The 27,335-nt window shown below is 40.9% G+C and overlaps 1 protein-coding gene across 1 annotated transcript; it reads left to right on the forward strand.

Annotated features, from left to right (window-relative positions):
- Positions 1 to 132: 132 nt before the first annotated feature.
- On the forward strand, positions 133 to 9,507 carry ADGRF4 (adhesion G protein-coupled receptor F4). The gene is made up of 8 exons (XM_018088962.3): positions 133 to 237; positions 1,296 to 1,332; positions 1,480 to 1,640; positions 2,614 to 2,898; positions 3,624 to 4,988; positions 5,866 to 5,907; positions 5,987 to 6,046; positions 8,584 to 9,507. Exons 1-8 carry the CDS (start codon positions 160 to 162, stop codon positions 8,587 to 8,589), a joined length of 2,034 nt encoding a protein of 677 aa, XP_017944451.1. The 5' UTR covers positions 133 to 159; the 3' UTR covers positions 8,590 to 9,507.
- Positions 9,508 to 27,335: the final 17,828 nt, after the last annotated feature.

Consider the following 27,335-nt stretch of genomic DNA (forward strand, 5'->3'; position numbering starts at 1 on the left):
AATAAATTATGAATGCCCCAAATCCACCTTGCAAGCCCAGTAAGGACAGTCTTTGTCATAGGTTTATCTGCTTTCAGACTGTGTTCAAAAAGTGGAAACAGTGGTGTCTAAACTTCTTTAACATGTTTCTTCCAGGAGGAAAGCAGCAAATGCTCAGCGATGGATGTGAGGGTGGTCTGCTTCCTGCTCCTTTGGGCTGTGCACTTCTTCCTGGCCACACCACACAGTGCTCTCAGGGTGAGTTCCACTAGACCAGGTTGCTGAAATCCCCATCCCACCTGACCTTGAACACTTTTAGGGATGGGGCAACCACGGCTTCTCTGAGCAACCTGTTCCAGTGCTTCAGCACCCTCATCATAATTTCTTCCTCGTCTGGTCTAAATCTACCCTCTTTCAGTTTAAAACCATTACCCCTTGTCCTGTTGCTGTAGGAGAAAATACTTTGAAGTATTCAGTATGTTCAGTATGCCAGATGCCAGTGAACCTCCAGCACAACTCCTGCAGTGCTAAAAACCTGCTATTCAGCTTGCGAGAACCAGGTTGCTCAAAGCCTCATGAATCCTAACCTTGAACACTTCCAGGGATGGGGCAGCCACAACTTCTCTGGGCAACCTGTGCAAGTGCCTCACCACCCTCACAGTAAAGAATTTCTTCCTGATACCTAATCCAAACCTGCCCTCTGTCATTTTAGTGCCATTCCCCCTTGTTCTGCCACTCTACCCTTGTAAAAAGTGCCTCTCCAGCCTTGTAGCCCCCTTTAGGTTTTGGAAGGTTTGACTGGTTGTAGATGATGGCCCAAGCAACGATGGAAGCTGTTTTGGATTGTGTCAGGCTGTACAACACACAGTTCCAGCAGGTGTTCCTGCCTGCAGGAGCTCTACACACAGACCTCGGGGCTGCTCCCCAGTCCGGAGGGGAGCAAAGCAGATATTGGTATTTGTACAACTGTAGCACTATCTTATGGCAAAAGTCATATAGATCACATCAGAAATTCATATATTCTCATCAACATGAGAAATACTGGAACCTAACAGAGGCTTTTTGACTGAGGAGTAACTGCTGGAGTTGTGTGATCCTCAGTGTGTCATTTCAGTAGAAGGGTCCAACTGAAGGTTTCATCTAGAGAGACAAACTCTAAGTAGTGAATTCTGAATTGGTCTGTATGAGCAAGGGGACATGAGCTCTGCATTCTGGACTCAAAAGGACTATTTCCCCTCTTTGTGGTTTGTACCAAGGAATCATCCTTTAGTTATTTATTTAAATATTCAGCATATATTCTACTTCTTATTTTTCAGGTTCTCGGTAGGGAATCAAAGACTGGTAATGAGCAAGGTACAGTGAATAACTATGTATCTTGTTTAATTCTTTGTGAGTTGTTATCAGTTATCAATACTTTACACCACCCATACTCACCTCATGGACCATGAGGACCATGAGGTCTTACACCTTATAACAATATCTGCTTGATTTATTTTTCAGATGCCTGTATAAATGTCGTTCCCTGCCAAGACAATGGAGCTATTTGTATTCAGCCTTGTTCTCCCTCCTTCCATGGGGAGACAAGCTTCGTCTGTGAAGACAGAAAGTGGCAAATGTTGTCTGATGCCTGTGCAAACTTGGATGTTCAGTCCCTTTTTCAGGTGAGTTAACTGTTATGCACCTTCTTTGGCCGATGCTCATAATTTGCAAAGACAGCCTGTCCCTCCATACCCTCTCAATCTTGAGCAAAACTTTGACTTCATGGAATCACAGAATCATTTATGTTGGAAAAGACCTCTAAGATCATCAAGTCCAATCATTAACCCATAACAATTCATTAATACTGTGTTTATGACTAAACCATGTCCCAGGTGCCACATCCACATGTTTTTTGAACACTTCCAGGGATTGTGATTTCACCACTTTCCTAGGCAGTTTGTTCCAATGCCTGACCACCCTTTCAGTGAAGAAATTTTTTCTAATATTCAATTTACACCTGCCATGGTGCAACTCGAGGCCATTTCCTCTTGTCCTGTCGCTTGTTACTTGGGAGAAGAGACCAACCCCCACCACGCTACAACCTCCTTTCAGGTAGTTGTAGAGAGCAGTAAAGTCACCCCTGAGCCTCCTTTTCTCCAGGCTAAATATCCCCAGCTCCCTCAGCTGCTCCTCATCAGACTTGTGCTTTTGTCCTTTCACCATCTTAAATCAAGTGAAAGGAAATAAACTTTGGGAAATCCGTGTGTGGAAACATAATTCAGAAACAAAGTTGCCTTGTTCAGTTTGTTGATGTTCCTCATGTGGATCTCAACCAAGACAAGGATACACCAGGATGAACCTGAGAAAAGAGCAATAGCAATATCTGTAATGATCAGATCATTTGTGGTAAATTCTCCTCAAGGACAAAATAAAACTTAAATCACTTCAAGAATAAGGCACTACATTTAGTTCTTGCCCCTCTTTTCTTGTGTGTTGTTCCAGTACAATGTTTTCTCAGGTGAGCTTTGGTTCTGGATTTCAGTCCATCTGGCACATTCCCTGCACACCCAGCACTAGACCTCTTGCCTGGTTGTAACTGAAGCTTCATTTTCATTCTGTTCATTAATTGTCTCAAATGTGTTTTCCTCCCTCCAGAGGATATCTGAAAGTGGACTCTTTCCATGCTCTGGAGGACATGTTGCTGGAGAACATCTTCCTTTTGTAGCAGGAGGAAAGCCAGGGCATGAGAAGCCTGGAGATGGGCCAAAACATTTTGGTGCTGATGACCGTGGGAATAGGAGCTGCCAAGCTGATTTTTCGTGCATCATCCCAGATATCCTGTCTTCACCAGCCATTCCAGGAAACATAGCTGATATAGTGGATTTGCTGAAGAAGATTTCTCTGCAGTTATCAGAGAATGTCACTAGAGCAAAAATGCAGGTATTTACTCTCGTGGGCTTTGGGAGGCGCTGCTGAGGTTTCCAGAGCATCTATACAGTATTTTGTCCTTATGACCAAAAATGTCCAATGAAGTGGTGGCTGCAAGTCACACAGAGATCAGCTGGAAAGAGTTTTCAGAGTGGGCCATTGTTTTGTTGTCAGAGAAACTGACTTATTCACATGTGATGAAAATATACTGTGGAATTAAATTTCTTTAAAAGCAAAAGTTTTCAGGACCTGCTGTTGAAGCTGTGGAATAGCAGTACAAGGAAGAATTAATTTTTGAAGTATGACACTATAGGAAAGGCAGCTTTGGAGATGCTGACCTGCAGCTGTGTTGTCATGTGTTGCACAACAGAAACTGGTATCTTTTCCTGATGAACTCAGAAATCAGAGAGGTGGGGGAAGAAATACAGGAAGGGTGACGTAAATCAGATCTGCACAGTGGGTCAGTGTCTGGAATAGAACTAGAGTGTCCTGATTTTTTGCTTTATGTTTACTTCTCCAATCACCTTTTGATCTATGATATGAAGAGGATAGGACAATTCTAGTAATGAGATGTTTAGATTTGACTGGGATGGATCATGGGGAGCATGTTCAGTGTCAGAAGGAAAAGTAAAAGTCACTCATGAATTAAATGAGCCTTTTGGGAAGCTCTGCCAGTGGAATAATATTTGGTTTCTTCTAATATAAAAAAAAAAATATTGTTTTCATGTTTGTTTCAGAGCTACAGCAGGATAGCAAACCATATTCTGAACAGCTCCATCATTTCCAACTGGGCTTTTGTAAGGGACAGAAATGCTGGTTCAGAATTACTGGACTCAGTGAATTTATTTGCTGGGAAGCTTCTTCTAAGGAACGGGTCGGAAAGTGTGCAGGAACCCTTCATCGCTACGAAAGGCTACAGCATACACAGAAACACTTCAGGAACGAGCTTTGATTTTTCTTTGGAGTTCAACAACACGGGCAACATCACTGGGCACATGGTGATCCCAGAAGAAGAGCTTCTGAAGTTGCCCAGGGCTTCCAAGGCCATCAGCATCGCGTTCCCAACGCTCGGGGCCGTTATGGAGAGCACCCGGTCAGACCCCGGGTTTGTGAACGGGATGGTGTTGTCGGTGTCGCTGCCGGAGGAGCTCCAGCGGGTTTCGCTCACCTTTGAGAAGGTGAATAAGCTGGAGCAGGTGGAGGCCCAGTGTGTGGGGTGGCACTCTGCCGAGCGGCGCTGGGACAGCCGGGCGTGCAGGACGCAGCTGGACACCGTCAGCAGCGTGGTTTGTGTCTGCTCCCACCAGCGCCGGACCTACAAGTCCTTCTCCATTCTGATGTCCCCCGCGACGCCGCGGAGCATGGCGCTGGATTACATCACTAGGGTGGGCTTAGGCCTTTCCATTCTCAGCCTGGTTCTCTGCCTTGTCATTGAGGCTGTTGTCTGGCACCACGTCACAAAAACTGAAATAACCTACATGCGCCACTTCTGTTTGGTCAACATCGCTGTGTCGCTGCTCGTTGCTGATGTTTTGTTCATCCTGGCAGCTATTGTGCACAATACAGCCCTGAACTACCAGTTGTGTGTAGCAGCCACTTTTTTCCTTCACTTTTTCTACCTTGCCTTGTTTTTTTGGATGTTAACACTGGGCCTCTTGATTCTCTATGGATTATTATTAATTTTTTTTAAGGTAACGAGATCTGTGTTCCTGGCTGCAGCATTCTCTATTGGATATGGATGTCCCTTGGTCATATCTGTCCTCACTGTTGCCATCACTGAACCAAAGAATGGATATTTAAGGAGTGGAGCCTGCTGGCTCAATTGGTATGAGACAAAAGCCCTTTTGGCCTTTGTTGTGCCTGCTCTGAGCATCATTGTGGTGAATCTGGTGGTGGTGGTGATGGTTGTGGTGAAGACTGGGAGGTCCTCTGTTGGAGAAGGCTGCAAGTCACAAGATTTGAGCAGCATGATCCGAATCAGCAAAAACGTTGCCCTTCTGACTCCTCTTCTGGGTCTCACCTGGGGGTTTGGATTGGCCACGATTCTTGACAGCCGATCCCTGGCGTTCCACATCACGTTCGCGCTGCTGAATGCTTTCCAGGTAAACTCTGGGAGACCAGGAGTAGTATGTGCTCAGATTTTGAGCCTGGGATAAAGGTATCAGGTCAAAGAGGGACTGGCAGCATGCATTGTGCATGAAAAATAGGATCTAAACCTTCCTTTCGACTCAGCCCCTTTACATAATACATGCACGAGGCATCCTGCATTAGAATAGTAAAGGTAGATGGGTAACGGGGCAAAATAGTTGGTTTAAAGTGTGTTGAACAATTAAGAAGATGAATTTCTGTTAAACATAAAATATACCAGTTAATGTCCAGTAACTGCAAAGATGTCTCATCCTTATCAATTAACGAATACACAGAACATTCTCATTTACTGTTGAAGATGGCCCTGGCACAGGTTGCCCAGGAAAGCTGTGGATGCCCCATCTCTGGAAGTGTTCAAGGCCAGGTTGGATGGGGCTTTGAGCAACCTGGTCTAGTGGGAGGTATCCCTGTCCATGGCAGGGGGGTTGGAACAACATGGTCTTTAAGGTCCCTTCCAACCCAAACTATTCCATGACTGATTCTATGGTTTTGAATAACTGATTGGTGTTAACATCCAGTGTTACCTGACACACTGTTGTACACCTGGTCTGTCTTAGCTCTTCTTGATTCAGATTGTAACTGAGTGGGCTGAGAAAGTCCTGGTATGTAACCCATCAGTCCAGTTTGTAGTGAGAATTAACACAGGTTGTATATCCATTCCTGATGTTCCCAGACAGCCCATATGGCCCGGGTGGATAAACCCATTTTGTGCATTGCTGTTACCTGAATGACAGCAGATGAGGTCTGTCCTTACAGAAATGACATCTAGAAGCACTTAAGAAACATCATGTGGCTATGCTGGTTTTGTTAACTGGTTTTGCAATTTCTTAGGGATTCTTCATCCTGTTGTTTGGGACACTTCTGGACAGAAAGGTACTTATTCTGGATTATATGAACATTTTCTACTCTCTGAGAAACCATTCCCTTTAATATTTTTAATTTAAATCTACAGACAAGAGAAGCCTTAAGGATGAACTGCCTTTCATCAAGACGGAAGTGGGGTCTAGAAAAGGTAAAGATTATTTTATTTCCCTGTTACTGTCTTAATTTACCAATTTACACACCTTCTTATTTGTATGTGAAAAGAATGGAACCATCCACTGCATCTTACCTAGTTTAACATTTTTCTAAGGCAAATGCTTGCTGAAGGAAATACAGGTATCTCAAAAGCATGTTGAGGATATTAAGCTCCTAAATATCAGAAGTGACCATTGATCTTTTTTTGTTACTGCTACATGACCTACTGCTGTTGTTACAAAATTAAAAATGGTATTTTATTCTAATCTCTTCACCTGTAGATGTCCAAGCCCTTTAGATACACAATGCCAATGACATTTCCCCCCCCCCATCTGTAAATTAGATTTACTTTAAGGTTACTGAATAAGGAAGGAACAGAATTAGGAGTCCAAAATCCCAATGTAATGACCTGGTTGCTTCCTTCACAAAAATGTGGATCTGTATGCCAGCAGGGCTGCTTTAGGATGTCAGAGGATCGTTCTGCTTTCAGCAGATGGATGGAAACCATTCAGAGCCCAGACAGTGTGTTTGCTGGTGCTAGTTGATGTTGTGTACTCACGAGAGCTTGAGGGCTTTTTAAAAATCAGGGCAGCTCCTTAAAAGCAAGTGTTTAAACCTTAAGGAAACAACTGTGTTTCAGCAGCTTCCTAGGAAAACCTTGTCAGAATTGATGTGTTGGCATCACTGAGTTGGTGCTTCCTACCTGTACTGGAAAACTTTTGTCTGTTGTTCTCAGATTTCTTTTGGTACCAAGGCTTTAGTGGTTTTACCCTGTGTTTATGAAAGGGAATCCTCTTTAGCAGTCTCACAAGAATTATCTACAGTACTCCTGCTGTCTGCCAAAAGAAACTGTGTCAGTTCAGTTTGGACTTTGAAAAAATAATTTCCTTGCTTTTATCCATTTGTGATTCTAGTATTGAAAGCTGCAGAGGGTCTTTCACTAACAGTGTGTGCAAACATACTTAATTTATGAGGGGAAATAGAGGGTTTGTGGAAACTATGGCTCCCTTCTGATATCAGCATTTGGGTTGTTTGGGGCAGGAGAGGCTGCATGTTTGTGGAACTTCTAACTCCTCTGCATCCTACCTCTCCAATTTAGTTTTCAGTTGCATCCAGCCCTATGTGCTAAGTTTAAATGCATTGCAGAAGGTTTTCTCTTAAAAAAAAAACCAAAACCAAAACCAAAACAACTAACCAGTGAAAAAAAAATAAAAAAACAAACCCCAAACCCAATAACAAACAAAACCACCAAGCCTCAAATTTCTGCTGAAGATTTTTCCTACCCAGCAGAGGAAAAAGAAAGGATGTGTTTGTGGCTGCCCCAAATTTAACAAACTGAGATTACATTTCTTGCTTATACAGATTGAGGATCCAAACAACAGTGAAGGTGTTTCACATCTTATCAGGCTTTAGGTCAGGACTGAAAGTTTGAAAGTTAAAGTTTTCTCAAGTCACCACCAATATAACCTTCTGGAAACAACAGTTCTAAATTTCACTAGTCCCATGACTCAGCAACGTTTGATAAAAGTATTAAGTGATCTCACTGGGCAAAACTTGGTGTGGAAACTGTGGCTGCATGTGCCTAAGAATTTGGGTTGATGTTGTCACTCACCTGGGTGGAAGAAACCATGTGTAGGTGTTTATAATGGCATAACAGAGGGGGAAAATATTAGTCATCCACTTTTGTAAACTTGGGTGTAAGCATGGGGTTTGACTCATGAGAGCTGAAAAAGTTGGTCACACCTGAAATAATTGTTATTTAAAAAAAAGTAGTCTCATTTCAGGGAGTTTCAAAATCACAGAATCATAGAATTGTTTAGCTTGGAGAAGACCTCTGAGGTCACTGAGTCCAACCATTACCCAGCACTGCCAAGTCCACCACTAAACCATGTCCCTCAGTGCCACATCCATGTGTCTTTGAAATCCCTCCAGGGATGGTGACTCCACCACTGCCCTGGGCAGCCTGTTCCAATGCTTGTCAATCCTTTCAGTGAAGAAGTTGTTCCTAATATCCCATCTAAACCTCCCCAGGCACAACTCGAAGCCATTTCCTCTTGTCTTATGACTTGTTACTTGGGAGAAGAGACTGAGCCCTGCCTGGCTAGCCAATCTGCTTTCAGGGAGTTGTAGAGAGTAATAAGGCCCCCTAATCCTTCTTTTCTCTGGGCTGAGCCCCCCCAGCTCCCTCAGCTGCCCCTCACATGGACATGCACTCCAGACCCTTCCCCAGCTCCACTGCCTTTCTCTGGACTTGCTCCAGCACCTCAATGTCCTTCTTGTAGTGAGAGACCCAAAATGGGACTGTGTGTCTGGGGGTTTAATGGTGGAGATATAATACATCTAGAAGGGTATGCAGACTTGTTTCATGTTCCCCCAGACTCAGAGGAGCCTTTCTTCTGGGTCAGATTTTAAGTTGACCATCCTGTGACATTTCTCACAGGGTGCTGAAGCACCTTCTGTTTGGAGTGGACCCTCCCCCTCCATGGATGATATCTGTAATCTGACCTGCTGATTTTTTTTTTTTCTCCCTAGTCCTAGCAGTGGACAGTTGTCTTCAGTGGATCTGACCAGCGAGAAGAAAACGAGCACTTCTTGCACAGAAGTCCTGGTTTGAGGTGAGCTGAAGTGTCTGACCAGCTCGGAGCATGGACAGCACTGTCTGGGAGCACAACCACAGGAAGCATCATGAAAACCAGAAGAGAAAAGACCTCGAACCTGCTGTCAGGAGCAGGAAACCATCAGTGTTGCTGCAACCCTTGGAGGAAACATGCTGATACATAAAGCTTGTTTCTCACCTTTGTGAAAACTGCTGTGAGGAGAGTTTGTCCTCATTTGCCATTTCAGTGCTTCAATTTCTTTCTTTTTTTTTTTTTCATGTCAGTGCAATATGGAGCTGTACAGTATGTGGAACTGTTCTAAAATTATTTAATTTTTAATATGTACAAATGTTGAGCATTATCTAGCTACTTTTGGCTGTCTTTTGAGCAAAACCGATTCTATTTGGTGTCACTGTGTTCATCATTTCCATTTGTCCTCTCAGACTGATGGATAACATAACTTTATTTCTGCATTACAGCTGTTCTCTCCATCTCTGTACCTGTGTGTCAGAGCAATTGTACAAAACCCTTTTCTAGTCTGTTAGGACAGAATTTTTGTTCTTTTTCCTGTCCTGCAAGGCAATGACAGAGACAAATAATAAAGAGGACTCTGCAAATAAATCAGTTTCCTTCTTTAAATGTGGGAAAACAAGCTTGGAATATTCTTCAGAGTTGAATCAAGAGTTGATGGACATCAACTAAGCAAGGAAATGATTTTTCCATGTGAGATGGAGTATCTGGTTTCAGTAGAAAATCTGTCCTTGGTCTGAGAAACCCTTTCTAATGAAGGCTTTGATAGAAACATTATTGTCTGTTGTCAGGATGACTTGATGGTTTCAAATGGAAATAAAGTTTTGTCATTATTACTAATAAGTGGTACTTATCCTTCTCTACCAAACATGTAGATAAATGCCCTGTAGTATTCACTGCCGTTACTCAAGTCAGAAATCACTTACCCCCATGTGGCTTCACGTACATTTGAGATATAGAAGTTTTAATAAAAATAATAGAGTTTAATGTCATCAATACACCTTTACTGAAGAGGGATTAAAATGCCCTGGCAAATGAACTGAGTAGTGTGGGGTGTGTGATATGTACGATGGAAAAACCCACAGCCAGATGTCCTGGTGGGAGAGGGTGGAGGGCAGAGCTCTACTCTGGGCCATGAGACACTTCTTTTCCTCAGGGCTCTGTTGCTGACTCTCCTCTCTTCTTTTCTTGTAAACTGTGGTCTTGTTACAAGAGTCTGTACTGTATTTTTACACAGTGGAGAGCTTTAATCAATTAGAGGTAAAACTGGGCTTATGTGCTGCTGTAACATAGATCTAAAAAGACCATTATCCCTAAGTCTGCTACTTGGTGTCAAGGAACATTTTCTTTGCTGTAGCTTCCTTCTCTGCTGTAGCTTCTTTCTCTCCTTGAAGCACTGAGAGAGTTTTTTCTTTCTTTCCCCCCCCCCAGGAAGTTACATGTATCTTGGGGTTGTCTCTGTTAAACCTTTTTTACATCAGTAGCATCTCCCCCAAGCCCCTGAATGTCCTTCTTCAAGTATTATCAGAGCTACCTCAGTGCTCCTCATACTTGAGGGGATTATTGCATTGTGGTGTTGCACACCTGATTTATTTTCTGTGTTTTAAAAAAATAGATAAAAGACTGGCACGGGATAGGTAGTGTCGGGTGAAGGTGTTGGTCAGTGTTCAGTGGGTGTCCTTTGCAGCTGTGAATCTTTACACAGGTACCTTTATTCCCTCTGAAGGAAAGGGGCCAAGTTGTGCATTTGGCAGCATGGAGAAAGCAACCTGCTGTGCACCTGAATTTGCTACCATGGATTTAAAAAGAGTTCCATTCCCATCACTCTTCAGGATCACATTTAATTCAACTGGATTTTTTTCTTTTCATTTGCTACACTGTTAACAGGGAAATTGTATTAATGAAATGTTTGGATTTTTCCATAACACCTGAAAATTTAAGAAAACTTACCTCAACCTGGCACCCTGCCCTCCTCTCACGTGCACAAACACGCATGTTAAAAAAGTCTGTTAAAACTGTGGATTTATAGAAGGTCTAGGATGAGACCTTATACAAACTTCCTCCAAAATCCCTGGAAATTCAGCAGAAGTCTTGCCTGGGCAATAGCACCATGAAAAAAAAAAATCTGTTTCATCTGCTGTTCATTAAAGGGTGTTTGTATGGTACTTATTTTCAGCTGCTGGCACATATCCTTGTTTTACCTTGTGTTTTGTGACACCTCATGTTTTATTTAAAAATAACTGGTGGGAGTGGGGCCTTACAGAGAACCAGGTAATGGTACAGGATGGGGATGGGCACGGAACTTCTATTTTTAATACCCTAAACTTAAACTGACCAGGAGCATTTAATGAATAAATATATTTGAGAGGTGAAAGCTGTAGCTGTTCCTTCATGGGCTGAAAATTGGTATTTCTCTAAATGCCATAGGCTGAGAGTCCAGTTCTAATTGCAGCTGAGGAGAGGGAATCACTAAAGTTGGAATTCTACCTGTTTCCCAAATTATCTGTATAGAAACAGCTTAATAATGTCAGTGTTGTGTGAGACATCCCTTGATGTGCAGGAGCTTGTTTTGGAGCAGTTCCATACTGCCTGCCAAAGTGCCCTTCTTCACAAAGTGTCACAATTAATGGGACATCCCATTTTTTTTGCACACATTTACAGCACTGTTTGCATGGCCAAGTATGTGACTACACAAGCAGGGTCTGTAGGATTATGTTCTCCCAAAGTTAAATCTCATTTCTGGGGGAAAGCATAGTTTGGAACATGGAGCCCTCTTTCACCTCCTGCCCCACAGTGAGGATGCTGCTGAAATCCCCTGTGGATGTGCTTCCAGGAGTGAGCCCCTTGAAAGCACTGCCTCCTTCTCTGGCTCCAGTTTCAATGGTTTTGTTGAGGCCAATAGCACTATGTGAATGTATTTTTAGAACATCTGCGAATACCATTAGGTCAAAATCATAAACCCAACAGCATCCCTCCTCCCTGACCCCCAGGTCAGATGTCCCGTTTGTATCCTGAAGGCAAGATGATGCTGATTACATAGTCACATTTTCTAACATATTCTGCACTATAAAGCAGATTATTTTTTGGTTTTGTTCTCCCAAGGGGGGCATATCAATATCAAATTGATATTGATGCACAGGAAGTTCCACCTGAATTTGAGGAAGAACTTTTCTGTGCAGTGACCAAGCACTGGAACAGAGATCAGAGAGGGTGTGGAATTCCCCTCGCTGGATATTCCAGAACCATCTGGACACAATCCTGTGCCATGTGCTCTGGATAATCCTGCTTGAACAGAGAGATTGGACCAGGTAACCCACTGTGATCCCTTCCAACCTTGCCCATTGTGTGATTCTGTAAAATGCTATTGCAGTTGATTGGAATTTTAACTTCCATGGTTTTGCTCTGAACACTGTGGTTAGAGGTATTTGTCCTTCGTCTGTGCACAACACCAAAACCTTTCTAATGGTGTAAAGCTTGTAAACTTATTCACATGAAGTCTAAATTTCGGGTCAGATGTCGTTGGACACTGTGTTCCTTCAGGCCTCTCAGGTTCCTGTTGTATCTGTATCCAGTGACACCTTGAGGCCAGTTCAGGCTTTGGGAAAAGGTGCATGACCCTTCTGATTTTACAGAAATAGCTCATCTGTCACTAATTACTGCAGCCATGTGCTATAGTTGCTCTCTTTCACAACTGGAAAAAGTCATCTGAGGTTTATTTGTTTACTGAACTGTAGCCAGTCAGGGAATGGCACTTTTATTTGCTCAGCAGTGCTGAACTTGAAAAGCCCAGTGCTTTCTTGCTTGCTTAAGCATCAGTCTTTAATTATAGCTCTTCAACCCACACATAAGATGTATATGTACCCTTTGGGTACTTTTGTTTCAGGTTGAGACCAGTAATAAATCATCTGTTTGGGCTGTTTGAGGATTAAGTGTTGAACAATGGATTGATTAGCAAGATCATTCTGACCCTTGGGCAGTGCAAGTTGAGTTTTACAGTGTAGTTCTTATTCATGCTGCAGCCTCTCTGGGCAGGGAACTGGCAGACTATTGCAATTACTGGGCTGTTAGTAGATGGAGCTATATTTAGCTTGAATTTGTCTGGCTTTAAATACCCTTGTTTAAGAAGGGTAAGTTAGTAGTGGGGTGAGTGTTTTTTGAAGCAGTGAGTTTCCTTAGATGTTGCTAAACCAGCTTTCAGTAAACACTAATTACTGTGCTCTGTACAAGGTGTGAAAGCTGTTCCCCAGCCTGTGGAACAGACCCTTCTGGCCTTAATGCTTGATCACTGTCCAGGCTGTTCTTACCATTGCAGTATTGTTAGCAGCAGCCAAACGTGAATTTCTGGTATTATAGGTGGCCATCTCCAGGCAGAGCTCTCTGCTGTGACTGGCTCTGATGGCAGTTGTAAGGAAAAGCAAGGTGGGGTATTTGTTTCAGTAGACTTGCATCAGGGCCAAGCTTTTTAATACACCCCGTTGTTCATTAGTGGTACATTTGGCCCTCAACCTTGCTCTTAGAGTGTTTTTTCTTTCAGAAATACTCCACTGATGTCAGTAGTTAACCCTCACTTTTTGTGGGATAAGGGAGCAGAACTTGACTTGCAGTACCACTCGCCTGTTTAGATCACATCAGATCCATCCCTCTGGTGCCTCTCTGAGCAACCACTGTTTCCACAGTAAATGATCCATTTTTTCCTGAGTAATGGCAATTATTCATGCAATCTTTATTTCTGTCATGGTGTTGCTGAAAAATCTCCCACATTGCTGAGATGGTTGGCTTGGGAGCTCTGGGACAGCCTGGATTTCTTGCTTAGCTTCCGCATTATTACAAAATGTTATCTTAATCCCTGCTCACTGCAGGGAGCCCAAGGGATTCATCTCAGCAGCTGGAGAGGTGCAGCAGAAATCCCCTTGTTATCTCCTGTGGCACAAATGTAGGCACTGCTGGGCAGACCAGGAATAAGGGAGCAGAATAAAGGATTTTGACTTTTTTATCAACAAGCTGTAAAGCTATTGGAGTATAATGTATGTCAGGTTCTGTCAAAAAGATCTATTGAAGGCAAAACTTGAAGGCTGACTTTGAAGTGTGCTGATTAGCAGGAAAATTTCCCCACTGCCTTTAAAATGAGCTGCCAAACCCTAAGTATCCTGAAAATGTCTGCTTTTGGGAAAAGACTCAGTGATAGCTTTTTTAAGCTTTTATATTTTAGGCCAGAAGTAACTGCTGTGATTAACCAGAGCCTTCTCCTCTCCAGTGTGATCAAACCACTTTTCAAGCTTCTTTTGAGCAACCTAGATAGATTAACCTGTCTTTTCCCTTTAAGAAGAAGACTTGTAGTATTGAATTTGTATTGATTTCCGTTTTTGTTGCAGTCAGAAGAATTAATTTAGTACACAAATGCATCCGTCAGGTTAAAAGCTGTGTTAAAGTAATAGGAATTTGGATCTTCTTCCTATAATGAATGTATGTGAAAACCTGCAGGGAAAAGGAGAGTCGAGACAAAAATTTGGGTTATTGAGTCTTAAGCTGCAAATACAGGAACGAAATTCATAACAGTTAGTAGCTGATCTCTGAAAGAGATACAAGACAACTCAATTGTAATGTTGGCAATGAAAAAAGCTACAAATATTTAGATTTTCTGACTACCTCATGGCAGAGGTGGAAAGTCCACTGGCTGGTAGTTCCATGGAGACCTTTGCATGGATAGGCTTTGTCCGAGGGCATTTGAAATGTCTGGATATTGGGTGATGGGAGACAGCAGGTACCTGAAAATGAAAGCAAAGGGTGATGCAGAAGGTCATGATACGCCCAAAGATTGCTCTCCTAGGTAATCTGGAGCTCTCCAATTGTTTAGCAGCAGCAGAAGGCAGCCTCTGTTTAGGATGCTCTACTATGGAGCGTTTATGAGGAATAAACACACAGGACAGGATGCTCCTGATGAATAAATGACTCCTTTTTCTCTAAGGGAATGTTTTCCATTTCGCTGGTCAAAATCCTAAATTAGAACCATAGAATCATATAATGATTTGAGTTGGAAGGGACCTTAAAGACAGAGACACCTTCCACTATATCAGGTTGCTCAAAGCTCCATCCAACCTGTCTTTGAACACTTCCAGGGATGGGGCAGCCACAACTTACTTACTTGAATTCAAATTACTGAATGATAGAGCTGTATAACAACTGCCATGTGTTCCTGATCACTTGGGCTTCTACAAGATCCTTGAAAATATGAGTGCTTTATGGAAATGGAACATGGAGCCAGAGGGGAGAAAGAAGATGGGCTGAGTTAGAAACAATCATTGCTTCCAGCTTTTCTATGGATACGAGTGTGCAGAGGGGTGAAATCACGTGAAGGAAAGCTGTGTAAGTCCAACGAGCCTGACTTTCAGCTGAAATACGCCTAAAATATAATTGTTCTGATGGTGGGACAGTCATGTTGCTGCAGAGACTAGTGGAACTGCTGTTTATCTGTCCATATGTCTCCCAGTGTGTAAATTCACTTGGGGAACCTCAAGAAGTGAGAGGATGTGAGACTGAATCCTCCTTTTCTAAAATCAGTACGGTTGATTGTACCCAAGAACAGCTCCAAGTCTGGCATCCTCTGTGGAGGAGATGTGTGGGGAGCCTGAGACTATAACCTAACACTGGATGGGTTGGACACGGGCTGCAACCCTGAAGCAGAAATGGTCACAGGTAGAACTGCTGAAAACTCAGAATTTGCTCTTTAGAGATTAAAAAAAACCAGTTTGCCACAGGAAAGGTCCAATGCTGGTTTGCAGTCCCAGTCCTGCTGTGTAATTCCCTGGTCAGGATACAGGAAACAAAATGTTTTACAGATTATGTGTTGGCAACATCAAGCTGAATGTAATCAGGGCTGAGAGAATCCACAGCTCACCCTCAACTCATTCAGAATCTTAATGCCTTAATTAATCTAAAAATTCCTGTGTCAAGACAGTAATACTTTAAAATGTGGATCTACCCAAGAGTTTTTTTTACAGAGAGTAAAAAAAACTTTTTACATATTCTTGTATTTTTAAACTCTGTTAGAAAAATCCATTCATGCTATTTGTAATAGTGAAAGTTGTCAATAACTTGATTTTTCATAAAATTGACCAGTCCAATCAATTCCGTGGATGATTGGTCCACACTGGTAGCTGTATTCTCTGACCTTGTTTAACTTCTCCCTTGGTGAAATGGGGTAACACAAACCTGACCTAAGTACCAGAAATTAATATCGAGAACACAACGTGTCCTTTTGTGCTGTAGAATCGTGGAATCATTTAGGTTGGAAAAGACCTTTAAGATCATTGAGTCCCAATATGCTGTGACTGCACAGGACTCAGCATCGTAGAGTCCTGGACCATGGCTCAAGATCCTGCATGATGCCAGAGTATGAGTAATAGTAATAAGAAATGCTAGTGAATCCAACAGCTTTCTCTGGAAAGGGGTATTCTGCAGACATTACATCTGAAGTCACATCTTTCTATGAAAGAAACTCTGTTAAAAATCATATTATTTTCAACTGGTGAACTGTGGGCTTGAACTCTAATTAGCTTGATATGATTTGACATAACTAAATCATTATTTCCAGGAAATAAAGATGAATCGTGTGTCTCAGAGACAGATCTTATGACAATGTAAATAAAAGTAGATAGTATGTACCAAATTCTTGGATTATTTCTTCAGGGTAAACCCATGATTTCCACAATGTTTTACTGCTGTTTTCAGACCAAAGTCACTTCATTGTTGCAGTAAAGATAAACCATGCAACCAAGAAAAGTAGAAAACAAATGTAATGGGATTTGCTCACTTCTCTTGTTCAACAGTGCAGTTATCCTAATAAGTAAAGAAAAACTGAAAGTTTGAAGGAGCAACTGGGGCACTTACTGAAAAGTTTCTTTGCCCTGATGTGAAGAAGCCTGAAGTTTCAGTTGCCTTTTATATTGTGATCGTCTTGGCATCCATTCAACCCAGCAGCTGTACAAGTTAGGAATGAAAAAACATCTTTGCCACAAAATACCCGTTTGGAAAACAACATTTGAGGCAAGTTCTATCTGAATTTCAACTTTTTTTCTGGCCTTTCCTTGGGCCATTCAGCGAACCTAAACCCTTTCTTAGAATCATAGAATGTTAAGGGGTTGGAAGTGACCTTAAAGATCACCCAGTCCCAACGCCCCTGCCGTGGACAGGGACACCTTCCACTAGACCAGGTTGCTCTGAACTCTGTCCAACCTGGCCTTGAACACTTCCAGGGATGGGGAATCCACAACATCCCTGGGCAACCTGTTCCAGTGTCTCGCTACCCTCACAGTAAAAAATTTCTTCCTAAAATCTAACCTAAATTTCCCATTTCAGTTTGTACCCATTACTCCTTGTCCTGTCACTACAGTTCCTGGTGAAGAGGAATCGTACACAACCTTCTATTATTGCAAAATTATTGTTAGTTAAAAATTTTGCATAGTTCTGGTTGTGTTGCTTCTGGTGAAAGGTGACCTGAAAGACACCAATTCTACAAGCTTTGAGGAGGCTTTTACCCCTGAAGTATCCTGGGGAGGGTTGGTCTGTCTCAGGTTGCAGACCTCTGTAGCAGCTTTTGGATGAAGTTTATGATTTTATTTTCTCTAGCAACGTGTTTCTCACTGCATTAATTTTATTATTTTTTTTTAGTAAAGTGCTGTAAAGGTAGAATGTGGTAGATTTTAGGTGGGTGATAGATATTTCTCTGGCTTTATCACCAGACTTAAAGGCATGTGTAGGTATGTACATGTATCAAAATACACTGCACAGCCTTTCTACGTGCAGGAAAAAGTACATCTGTGCGTGCAACATCAACAGAGATTGTGCATGGAATAAGTTATTTTGTTTGTTAACATCTTTATAAGGCTTTGGATAAGCAGAATAATTAAAAATAAACCACTGAACCAATTAAGTGAAATGCCTTTGATAGGACTGAAATGTACCAATTTGTGGCCAGCAGCAAAGATGTGGTATCTGTTAGAGCTTGTATGGCTGTGGCCCCAGAGTCATGGGATTGTTTGTTGCCTACACTTGTTAAGAAAGATGAGAATTAACATGAATTAATTTCATTTTTTTTTCATCAAAGATACAGACAGTAGCTTCTCAGAGGGGCGGAGGTGAAGGCAAGAATTTTTCCCTGAAGGCTGACTGAAGGACTTTAAGAATGGAAACAATGTGGAAGAATATGGAAATAAGAAAACAATATGGAATAAAGTAAAACCAAAACATTTTAATTACAAAGAAGTCATAAATTTTGGTTTAAAAGATGAATATTTTAGAGATTTGCTGTTTTATTAGCAACAAAAAAGCAATTTTCTGGGGACAGCAGAAGGAACCTTTGCCCCCTCTGAAATGGTCCACCAAAAGAATTGAAAGCAATTTCAAGATGAGAAGTCAGTGAAAACCATTTTTGTGTATCTTTTGACAGGGTTGAATTTGAGATGAAAATCTGACTTTGTGTCCTTGTTCAATATTTCCTGACTGTAGCGTGAACCCAATAATGGCTGATCTTACCCTTTTGCTTGCTGTTTCTGCTACTGCAGGAACTTTCTGATAGATTATTCAGATAGGCTGTGGCTTTAGACTTTTCTTGGTGTAGAACTAAAAACCATCTCTGAAACATCTTTTCCTGCTTGGTGTGAGCTGAGCGCCTTTGGAAATAGTTGGTTTGACTCTCTGTCACGTGGAAAACACCTTGTGCCCTTACTCCTGTGTGAAGCCAAAGAGGAAGCCCAGGACAGGGTGAGCATCCCTGTGGTCAGGGATCAGCACCCAGTTAAAAGTTTTGGCTCTTTGCGTGACCTGGATAAAAGCGCTTTTTAAAAAGTCAAAGTCATCTTGCTCAGCACATTCACACTTCCTTTTTCCTGACAAGACAAGCACTGAAGGTGCAAATATAATGGAATCTGTCATTTTAATGTCATAGATTTTCACCCTCTCATCAGTGTGAGCACAGACCCACAGGGAATTTTCAGTGTGAGCTCTGAGCTCTCCATCCCGTGAAGAACCTCATTTATCAACCAGAATCAGCCACACAAAGCAAATCCAAATGATATTTTTTTTAAAACCACAAAATTACATATTTGTAGGGATAATACACACAAACACTTGAACTTCCTCTCTTTATTGACCAGATCCTAAACCAAAGAACAGGTTTTTCATCCCTGGGACTGTGGCATAATCTTAAATCTTCTCTTCAGATATTAACAGTTCCAAAGATGTATTAGAGATCTACATAATCTCAGATCTTAGCAAGGTTCTTACAGAAGTCTGTAAGAAAAATGTGTGTTCTCCCCAGCAAAACAATTCCCATCTCACTGAGCCCAACTCCTCACAGAAACAGTGTATCAGAAAGCATTCATGAGATTATCAAATACAGTCCACTTTCAGTAATTTATAATTGCTTATTGTCTCTCTGTGTGCAGGGTAACAATCCAAGCTCACTGCTAACATCTCCTACACTACCCAAATGTACCAGAAGTAATGCTAGCAAGCCCCCCCGTTTTGTTCAGGATGGAAGAGATGATTTAATGGCATTTACGGCTCTTCTTGCCTGTTCCACTGGGCAAAAAAACTTCCCTTGATGACCCAAAAGATGCAGCCTGTGAACATTAAGCTTCTTACCTTAAATGGTACATTTATTTCACAATATTTATCAAAGAATCTGACTCGTACGAAAAAAAGGTAACAAATTGACCTGGGGAGTTTGCAGGGTTTAGAGACCTGACATCTTCAAATTGAATGATAGACCTTGCATAAATATCAGTACAGGCGATGATCTTAAATTTTATATTTCAGATGATCCCCTTCTAACCCAAACCATTCTGTGGTATTGTTGGTATGAAATTTGTTGAAATATGTTGAAAATGCAGCTGTATTTTACTGGGAACTTTCAGAATGTGCAATTTGACTTTGTATCTTCTGTAAATATTCACCTAACTCTTTAGACCAAGGGTATTGAGGTGGAGACCTCAAGCTACATCTAGTTCAGGCAAAAAGTACACCCAGCCTTCAACCTACACCTTGCCATTCTCTTCCTGGGATTCTCACATGCAGGGTATTGCCTTTTCCCACAGGGAAGTTTGGAGGAAATGGAGTAATTTGCAAATGGGGGCACTTGCACTGAATGCTTTCCCCAGCTTTTTGCAGGGGCTCTTCTGGCCCTCCCTCAGCTGTATGACAGACTGTGCAGCATTCTAAGAGCAAAATGCAGTTGTCTTGGAAAAAATCCATGTCTGTCTTGTCTTACTGCAGGGATAAGCCTGTAAATGCTCCAGGACGTCACTGCATTTTTCTCCCATGGGCAGTTGAGTGAACTGCATATATCTGCTGGTACCATGGGTGGGGGCCAGATGATGGACAGGGAGAAGGAAGAGGAAGGAAGTCCTGGATCATCTGCACAAGAAACTGTATGGCCAGTACATGTGGATTTGTTAATTTTTGGTGTGCTTGTTGTCCAGTATCAGTCATGAGTCTTCTTTCTGTATCCTGGCTGATGTTTAAAATTTCTAAAATTTACAGAACGAAGAGTTTGGATAAAACTGGAGCTCTAGTCTCAATTTCATTGCACCTGTATTTCTTGGAAAAAGTTGGGGTTATTTCAAACTTTTGAACATTTTTATAAACACCTTATAGAAACAGTAAGTCAGCATTCTCCCTGTGGAAGCATGCATTGCTAGATTTACTTGCCACCACAACTCTACTCACGTACCAATGTTCCCCTGGGCTCCTCACTGGTGTGGATTGGGTTGCTCTAGATAAATTCCCTGGAGAATTTGATGGATTTAGCAGTACAGTTGTGCCACAGACTGTAAGTGTAACACAGATAAGAAATGTCATCTGCAGTTTTCCTTCCTGTGTTACGGGCAAACATGAGCAGATGTTTTAGAAGGCCAGTCAATCCTCTCTCACTCCATTTTTTTATCTCTACCCCTTTATTTGTTCCAGGCTCTTCCCATATGGAATAACGGATACTAATTTGGTACCTGTCTGACTGGAGGTTTAACTGAAATTTAGTCAAAGTCTGTCTAATCTAAATAAATGTCCAAAACACACTTTACAGTTAATTCACAACCCTCCCTGTTCCTCCATGCTTGACACATTTATCTCTTTTTCTTAGTATCTGAGTACAATTTGGCTGATTTGCCTATGGCACTAAATGTACTCTCAGAAAACCCCCTTTTCTTAATTATTTTCCTGGATTTTCTGTGCTATTTTGGATTTTATGAAATCCTCTGTCACTGGGGCTGTCTGTTGCGGTCCGAGATGTAATCACGGCTTAGCTGAAAAAAATGTTTAAATAAATTCTTTAGGCAGGATAATGGAAACATCTTCTTGTCTTGGCAAGTTAATGCACAATTTCACCTTTGCACATGTAAAATGGTCTCATCAGCTGAACATTTTATGCTGTTGGTATTTGTTTTCATTAGAAATGTGATGTGTCTTTTCCTGTTGTTGTCTGATTTCTCTTTAGGGGAAAATGTCAGTGTGACCTGATTAAATTAACATTCTTGAGGCAATTTCTGGCTGTGAACTTTTCTCAGAAAAATCACCCATACGTGCTGATCATCCTGAACTTTAGCATGAGTTTGGCGTGCACTAATTTCACTGGCAAATTGTTAATTAAAAAAAAAACACCTTAATTATACTTTGCAAAGCTGTTAAAAGCTGTTAAATCACAAGGGTATAGACAAGTATCTCTTAGTTTTATTGTTCTCTCTGGTGACTTAAGAGTAGTAATCTTAGAAACTTAGAAATCTCAAGGATTCAATCTCAAGGAGATTGAATGGGAAGGAAGCACCCTGCAATTAAATGGATGATATAATACATAAAGAAAATTACTAGTTAAATATTTTTAAAATTAATTTGGGGTGTAAGGAGAAAACATTTCTGTGCAATGCCTGGAACCCTTTAATCAAGTAATGTGAGGGCAAGAAAGAAAAACTTACCTATATCTTTCTACTTAAGACTAGTTGCTTCATGTTTACAATCTGAAGAAAGAAACAAGCCTTATAATGTTCTAATTAGAGATTCAGAAAGAAATAATGTTGCACATCTCAGCCTCACGTAGTTGGGATACTGTAGATTTTAACCAGAAGACCTTTCCAAGCTTAAACAGACCCTCATTTTACTGGGACTTTAGAGGACCATAATGCAGTAATGATTCAAAATAAAGTTATAAGACATCTTCTCAATTGGGCACATGAAAGCAGATGAATGTGTTTCCAGTGATGTACTAGAGGCTACAGCTTTCAGGGCTGGTGCATAGCTGCCAGATGATGAGTTAAATGGATTATCTTGGTAGGGATGGTTTAATGGATGAACTGTGTTTGCTTGTGAGAGGGCAAAAGTAAATCTGTTTTCATGGCATAGAAGGACTAGGGACCTCATCAAAGCACAGATTAGAATAGTTTAGTGAAGTACTCATAAATATTCAGTGTTGTATGAGTGCTGGTTAGTGTGTCATGATACACCTGAGTCTTTTCTTTTAACCTCTTTCCTTCAATAGGAAGGTGTTAGTCATTTACCAGTCCTCAAGGGATTGCCCCCAAAGTTGTGAAAATTCCAGCCATCATTCCAGTAATTACCTTTTCTCCTTTTGGTCCTTTCAGGGAACACTGTTTTGAAATTATGTGTTTACAGTTCTAAAGAAGTTATTTATTAAAGCATTTTTTGCTTCTTGGATGAACCTTTTTTTCCAAGTTCCAGTTCATGTTATGAGATCCAACACTCTGTCTGGGAGCTGCCGGTACCCCAGCAGAGACCATAACACTCCTGAGTCACCATTTAGAGGGAGAGACTGCAAACAGCAAGGGATTTCAAATAAACAAATAGAATGGCTGGAAACGGTTGAGGTGAAGGCTTATCCACCATCCTGGGTTTGTATGTTTTCAAATCTTTTATTCCTTTAGGAACAAAATGTTTTTAGAGGATAGCACTTCAGGTTACACGTTTTTTACTGGAACTTTACTCAGTTGCTATGTGGGACATTAGGCTCTCATAGTGTGAAGACTGTAAAATTAATCCACTGAGTGTAGAGGGCTCTTACTTACATGGAAGTTTTCTCCATCTTTCTGATGGTCTTTATACTGCAATGAGAACATCATAAAAGATAAGTTTAGAAAAAAAAAATGTGTCTGTTCTCATTGACCTTTACAAGACTGAGCCAGGCTTATCTGCATACCATGGCCACGAGTGCTGGTTAAATCCTCACCCTTTTGTGCTGCAGTCACTCAGTGCTCCACCTCTCATTTTGGTCTCTATCTCTTAGTGAATATAATCTCTTATGGATATCTTAAATAGTTGCGATGCCTCATTTGATTTTATTCACCTTGTAACTCTTACTCTGTTCATTTTATCATCTCCCACTTAATCTACTTTGGACTTAGAACATCAATCATCTTGTTAAAAATATATGTGTCATAGTAAAATAATTTAAAAGCACATTGAATTTTTGTATGCTAAATATATGCTTAATATCTTAGATTTATTATAACGTCAGAAAATAGATTCTCTGCTTCTGTGCATGTTGAAGCAATTAAATACCCACCTTTAGCAACAGTTTGATTTATATAAAAACTTTTTGGATTTAATGATAGCTCACAATTTGAAAATAACAGCATTATCTTTGCAATACTTAGTATAGTATAAACAAGAATTAGTCATTAAAAGTTAATTCTTTTGTTTGTGGAGAAAAGGTCCAATTAATACAATGTCTGTTTTAAGAATTAGACAACACTTTTTTATTGTTGTTAGCATGACATATCTTCTATAGAAACAGATGCACATCTGTTTCCTATCGTATTAATGATCAAAAGTCTTTAAAATCCAATTTGTCCTTGTTCAGAACAATTAGACTGCTTTTTAATAGATTTTTTTTTTAAAGTGGAAGAGTAACTATTTTACTGGAAGTGCATTCAAAGAGTCACAGAATCATTAAGGTTGGAACAGATGTTTAAGGTCATCAACCATCAACCTAGCACAGTGACTAGTCAAAGAAGGAGATTTTATTTGCAGGAATTGATTTGGTTTTATTACCTTTAGCATCTTGTGTAATATTGCTTTGGGATGACACAAAAATGCCCCTCAGGATTATTGGAAGGCATTAGTCTAATTGACATCTTAGAAAAGCATAAAAAAAAAAACAAAACAGAAAAAGGGGCAAATATCTTATAGGCTTTAATATTTAAAAGGACAAAGTGCTCATAAACACCACAGGCTGGAAATTAAATATGTCGGTATTTTCTCAGAAACTGATGGATTTCTACAATTGTAGTTCCTCACATTCACAGCTAGCTGTTACAGAGACAAAAGTCATCCTTAATCCAAAAGGAAATATACTGCTTTTTACTGATTTAAGCATCAGCAACAAGCCAAGTCTGTTCCTGTCCTCAGTGATCATCAGGAGAATAAAACTGCACATCAGGTGCATTTGCACCAGAAACTTTAACAGGATCGCAGCACCCCTCTGGCCCTGGTGCCAGCCCAGTATTTCAATTCTACAAAGAAGTTCTGGCTTCCAAAATGGTGTGGCCACATCCAACTACCTTTGGGGAATAGTTCCTGACCCATGGTTGGGATTTGTTGGTAGGGTGCTGATTTGTCTGTGCCAAAAATTCAGCTTAAGTGTAGGTGACAGATTCAGTGCCAGGGAGTAATTTCCCAGCAATAATGTGGCCAATGAAAACAGAATCATCCTGAAGTCTGAAATAAGTGGAAATGGAGTGAGATAGATAATGTACCAAGGACAAAGTAGGTACTTAGTAAATAGTGACAGAAGCTGCACTTATGTTGTTTCCTGAGCTCAGCTTATCTTGACACGAAGGATTCCCACCGTGGACTCAGCACAGACTCTTGTTTCATTACTGTCAAAAATCTGAAAGTTCTTCTAAGTTGTATCATAGAAGTATTCAAAACAACAGGGAGAATGGATCTCTCAGGTTGTGACATTTATAAAACCTCATCTAGGATGAAATGTCTCTCATTGAAAAATGGTGGATAAACTAAGATCATGAGAGCGACTGTGATCTTAGAAACAGGGAATCTCTATTCTTGAAGAAACTGAAGGTACTTCATTTATCTGTGTGACTAAAGGAAGGTTGAAATTATGATGATTCCTCTAATGCAATGGGGAAATAAATGGTGTAACAGGGAAAGTTAGCAGAGCAGCAGGAGAGTTTCAACACAATAACAAATAGGTATGTGTTCAGGCTGGACCTTAGAGAAAGAATTCTAACAATTCCTGAATGAACACTGGGAATAGGCCTATGGTAAAACCAAAAGGAACAAATATCCAGAAAAGAGGAAAGAGAAAGAGAGTACAGAAAAGAGAAAATGATCAGCTCACACACTGTTTGCCTGCAGTGCTGGTGGTGAGATTTCATAGCTCTGAACATTCTTCCTAATGCTGTGTTCCTTCTTCATCTGGATACTTATATAAGTCTGTAAGCCACGTATTAAATGCATCAAAAATAATCTCTAAATATAGTCTTCCTCCCTCTCTATTTTTTAATCTTATATAGATTATCTATATCTCTATTTCAAAAGAAGATATATTGTTTCAGCCAGGACTGGCAAGCACACAGTGAGGCAAATGGCCTTTGGGAAGTGCCAGTGCATCCGTAGGCAGAGCCAAATGACTAGACACTTGAATTCCAGTGAATAGATGTGGGTCAGACAAACTTTCTTCCATCATCCTTTTTTTCTCTGCCTTCTACCAGCCAGTGAGCAGTTTATCACAGAAGGCTTCATAGGCAGTGATAATAGCTTACCCAAGAGCCACTTTTTAAACACTTTTAATGATCCATCCACACAGTATGAACGACTTCAAGAAGGAGAATTTAGGATTAAGGGAATCATAACCTTGCATTAGCAGAGGAAAACAACTGACTTATGTTCTTGAGCTGATCTAGTACTGTACCACCAATGTTGTGGTAAATAAAATTATCTATGTAGAATAGAGAAAAATGACCTGAAAAGTCTTTGCTGGTACTTTCTGTGACGTGGTTTTGCAGTGGTTGGCACACAGGTGCAGAAACACTATTGCCAAGCTGGACACGTTTCATATGTGTTTCTAGTGATGGCATCTCTTGGAGTCATCAAGCAGGGCTGGCCATGTTGTCTTCACCTTTTTCTTCCTTTGGTGGCATGCAGGTGCTGTCAGGAGTTTGAGGCTGACTCCATTTTATTTACTTTTGGGCACCACTTCTGTAGCTGCAGAACCAGTCAGAAGGTCCTGGTGGCAGAGGTGTCACCGAAGTGGGATTCCCTCAGTGAGCCACTGCTGCCATTGCATGTCACACCTTTTGTGAAAGTGCAAAACAGCAAGAGAAAAAGTGGGTTTGTTTTGGAGGAAGGTGTTTCCAGGCTGCGGTCTGCGCTGGACCACATACACAGAGAGACCTCTCATATTGATCCATACACATGAACACACAGCGCTTTGGATTTGCATTTAATGACATCCGAGGAAGTCACAAAATTTGTCAGTGTGCAATAAGTCAGAAGTAGGCACTGTGGTCCCATTAAATGAAGGTTTGTGCTCATTGTTTGATAGCATTTTCTATGGATACAGGGACAGCTGCCTTTAGGTCCCAAAAATTGAAGAAAGTGAAAAATTATTTACATCAAATTCAAATTTTGTTGCCCCTTACAATCAACTGTTTGCAAATGTTATTGGCTTGTTCTTTGCCCTTTTCTCATCTCCTGTGGCCTTCACTTTAGTAATTGTTCAGTCCAGTTTTCTGTATAATGACCCAATCCCCAAGGTATTTCCCAAGTGTCTTCTCCCAGCTGGGAAGATTTTCCTGTTCTGTCAGGATTTTTTCTTTATATCTTGACTCAAGTGATGCAAAATGGGTAAATATTGCTTTACTGATAGAAAATAAGCAGTGGTTGAGGTTTTGGATACCTGTTTAAAATATAAAATGTGACTGTCTTTGAAGTTTGAAAATACCATGAAAGATTTAATGTTAAACCTGCATCTATCACCAACACATTCAAGTGTAGAAAATGGAACGTTTCCTTTATACTATCTTCCAAAAAAACCACTAATTAAGTTGTTCAAGTAACAGTCTTCTGCTGTGATTATATATTTTCTTATTAAGTATACTTTTCATTCTTATTTCCACCCAAAACAAATCAATGACAAAAGGTCAACAACTCCAAGCACATCTCCAATTCCTTCTGGGTTATTGGAGAAACTTACCATTTTTCTTCCCTGCCACCTCCTGTTGCACTGAAGATAACTCTGTTTAGACATTTTTTTTGGTAGTATAAAGTGCTAATTTGATGGTAGAGCCTTCTTATCCCTCTGCTGCATGCAGAGACTTCCCTGCTCCCACACTTGCTATTATGCAGCTGGTACAATTCGTGTTGTCAGGGCACCACAAACATAACCCAGACCAGGAACAACAGTCTCAAAATCACATCATGGCTCCTTGTTTTTATTTCTAAGTAAATGAAGCATAGTAGATAAACTCCAGCCTGACACTTGTGGGACTGGGGAGATGAGGAGACTTGTCCAAGGACTAAAATATGTAACAGTACCCAGGAAGGGAGTGGGGAGAGAGGGGAAAAGGCAAATGATAGACAAGGCTGAGGTGGAGAATTGCATAGGGACTTGAAAAGGAAAGATGTCCCTAC

This window comes from Manacus vitellinus, unplaced genomic scaffold, assembly GCF_001715985.3.
Source record: "Manacus vitellinus isolate BGI_N305 unplaced genomic scaffold, ASM171598v3 scaffold_11_pilon, whole genome shotgun sequence".
Classification (NCBI taxonomy): domain Eukaryota; kingdom Metazoa; phylum Chordata; class Aves; order Passeriformes; family Pipridae; genus Manacus; species Manacus vitellinus.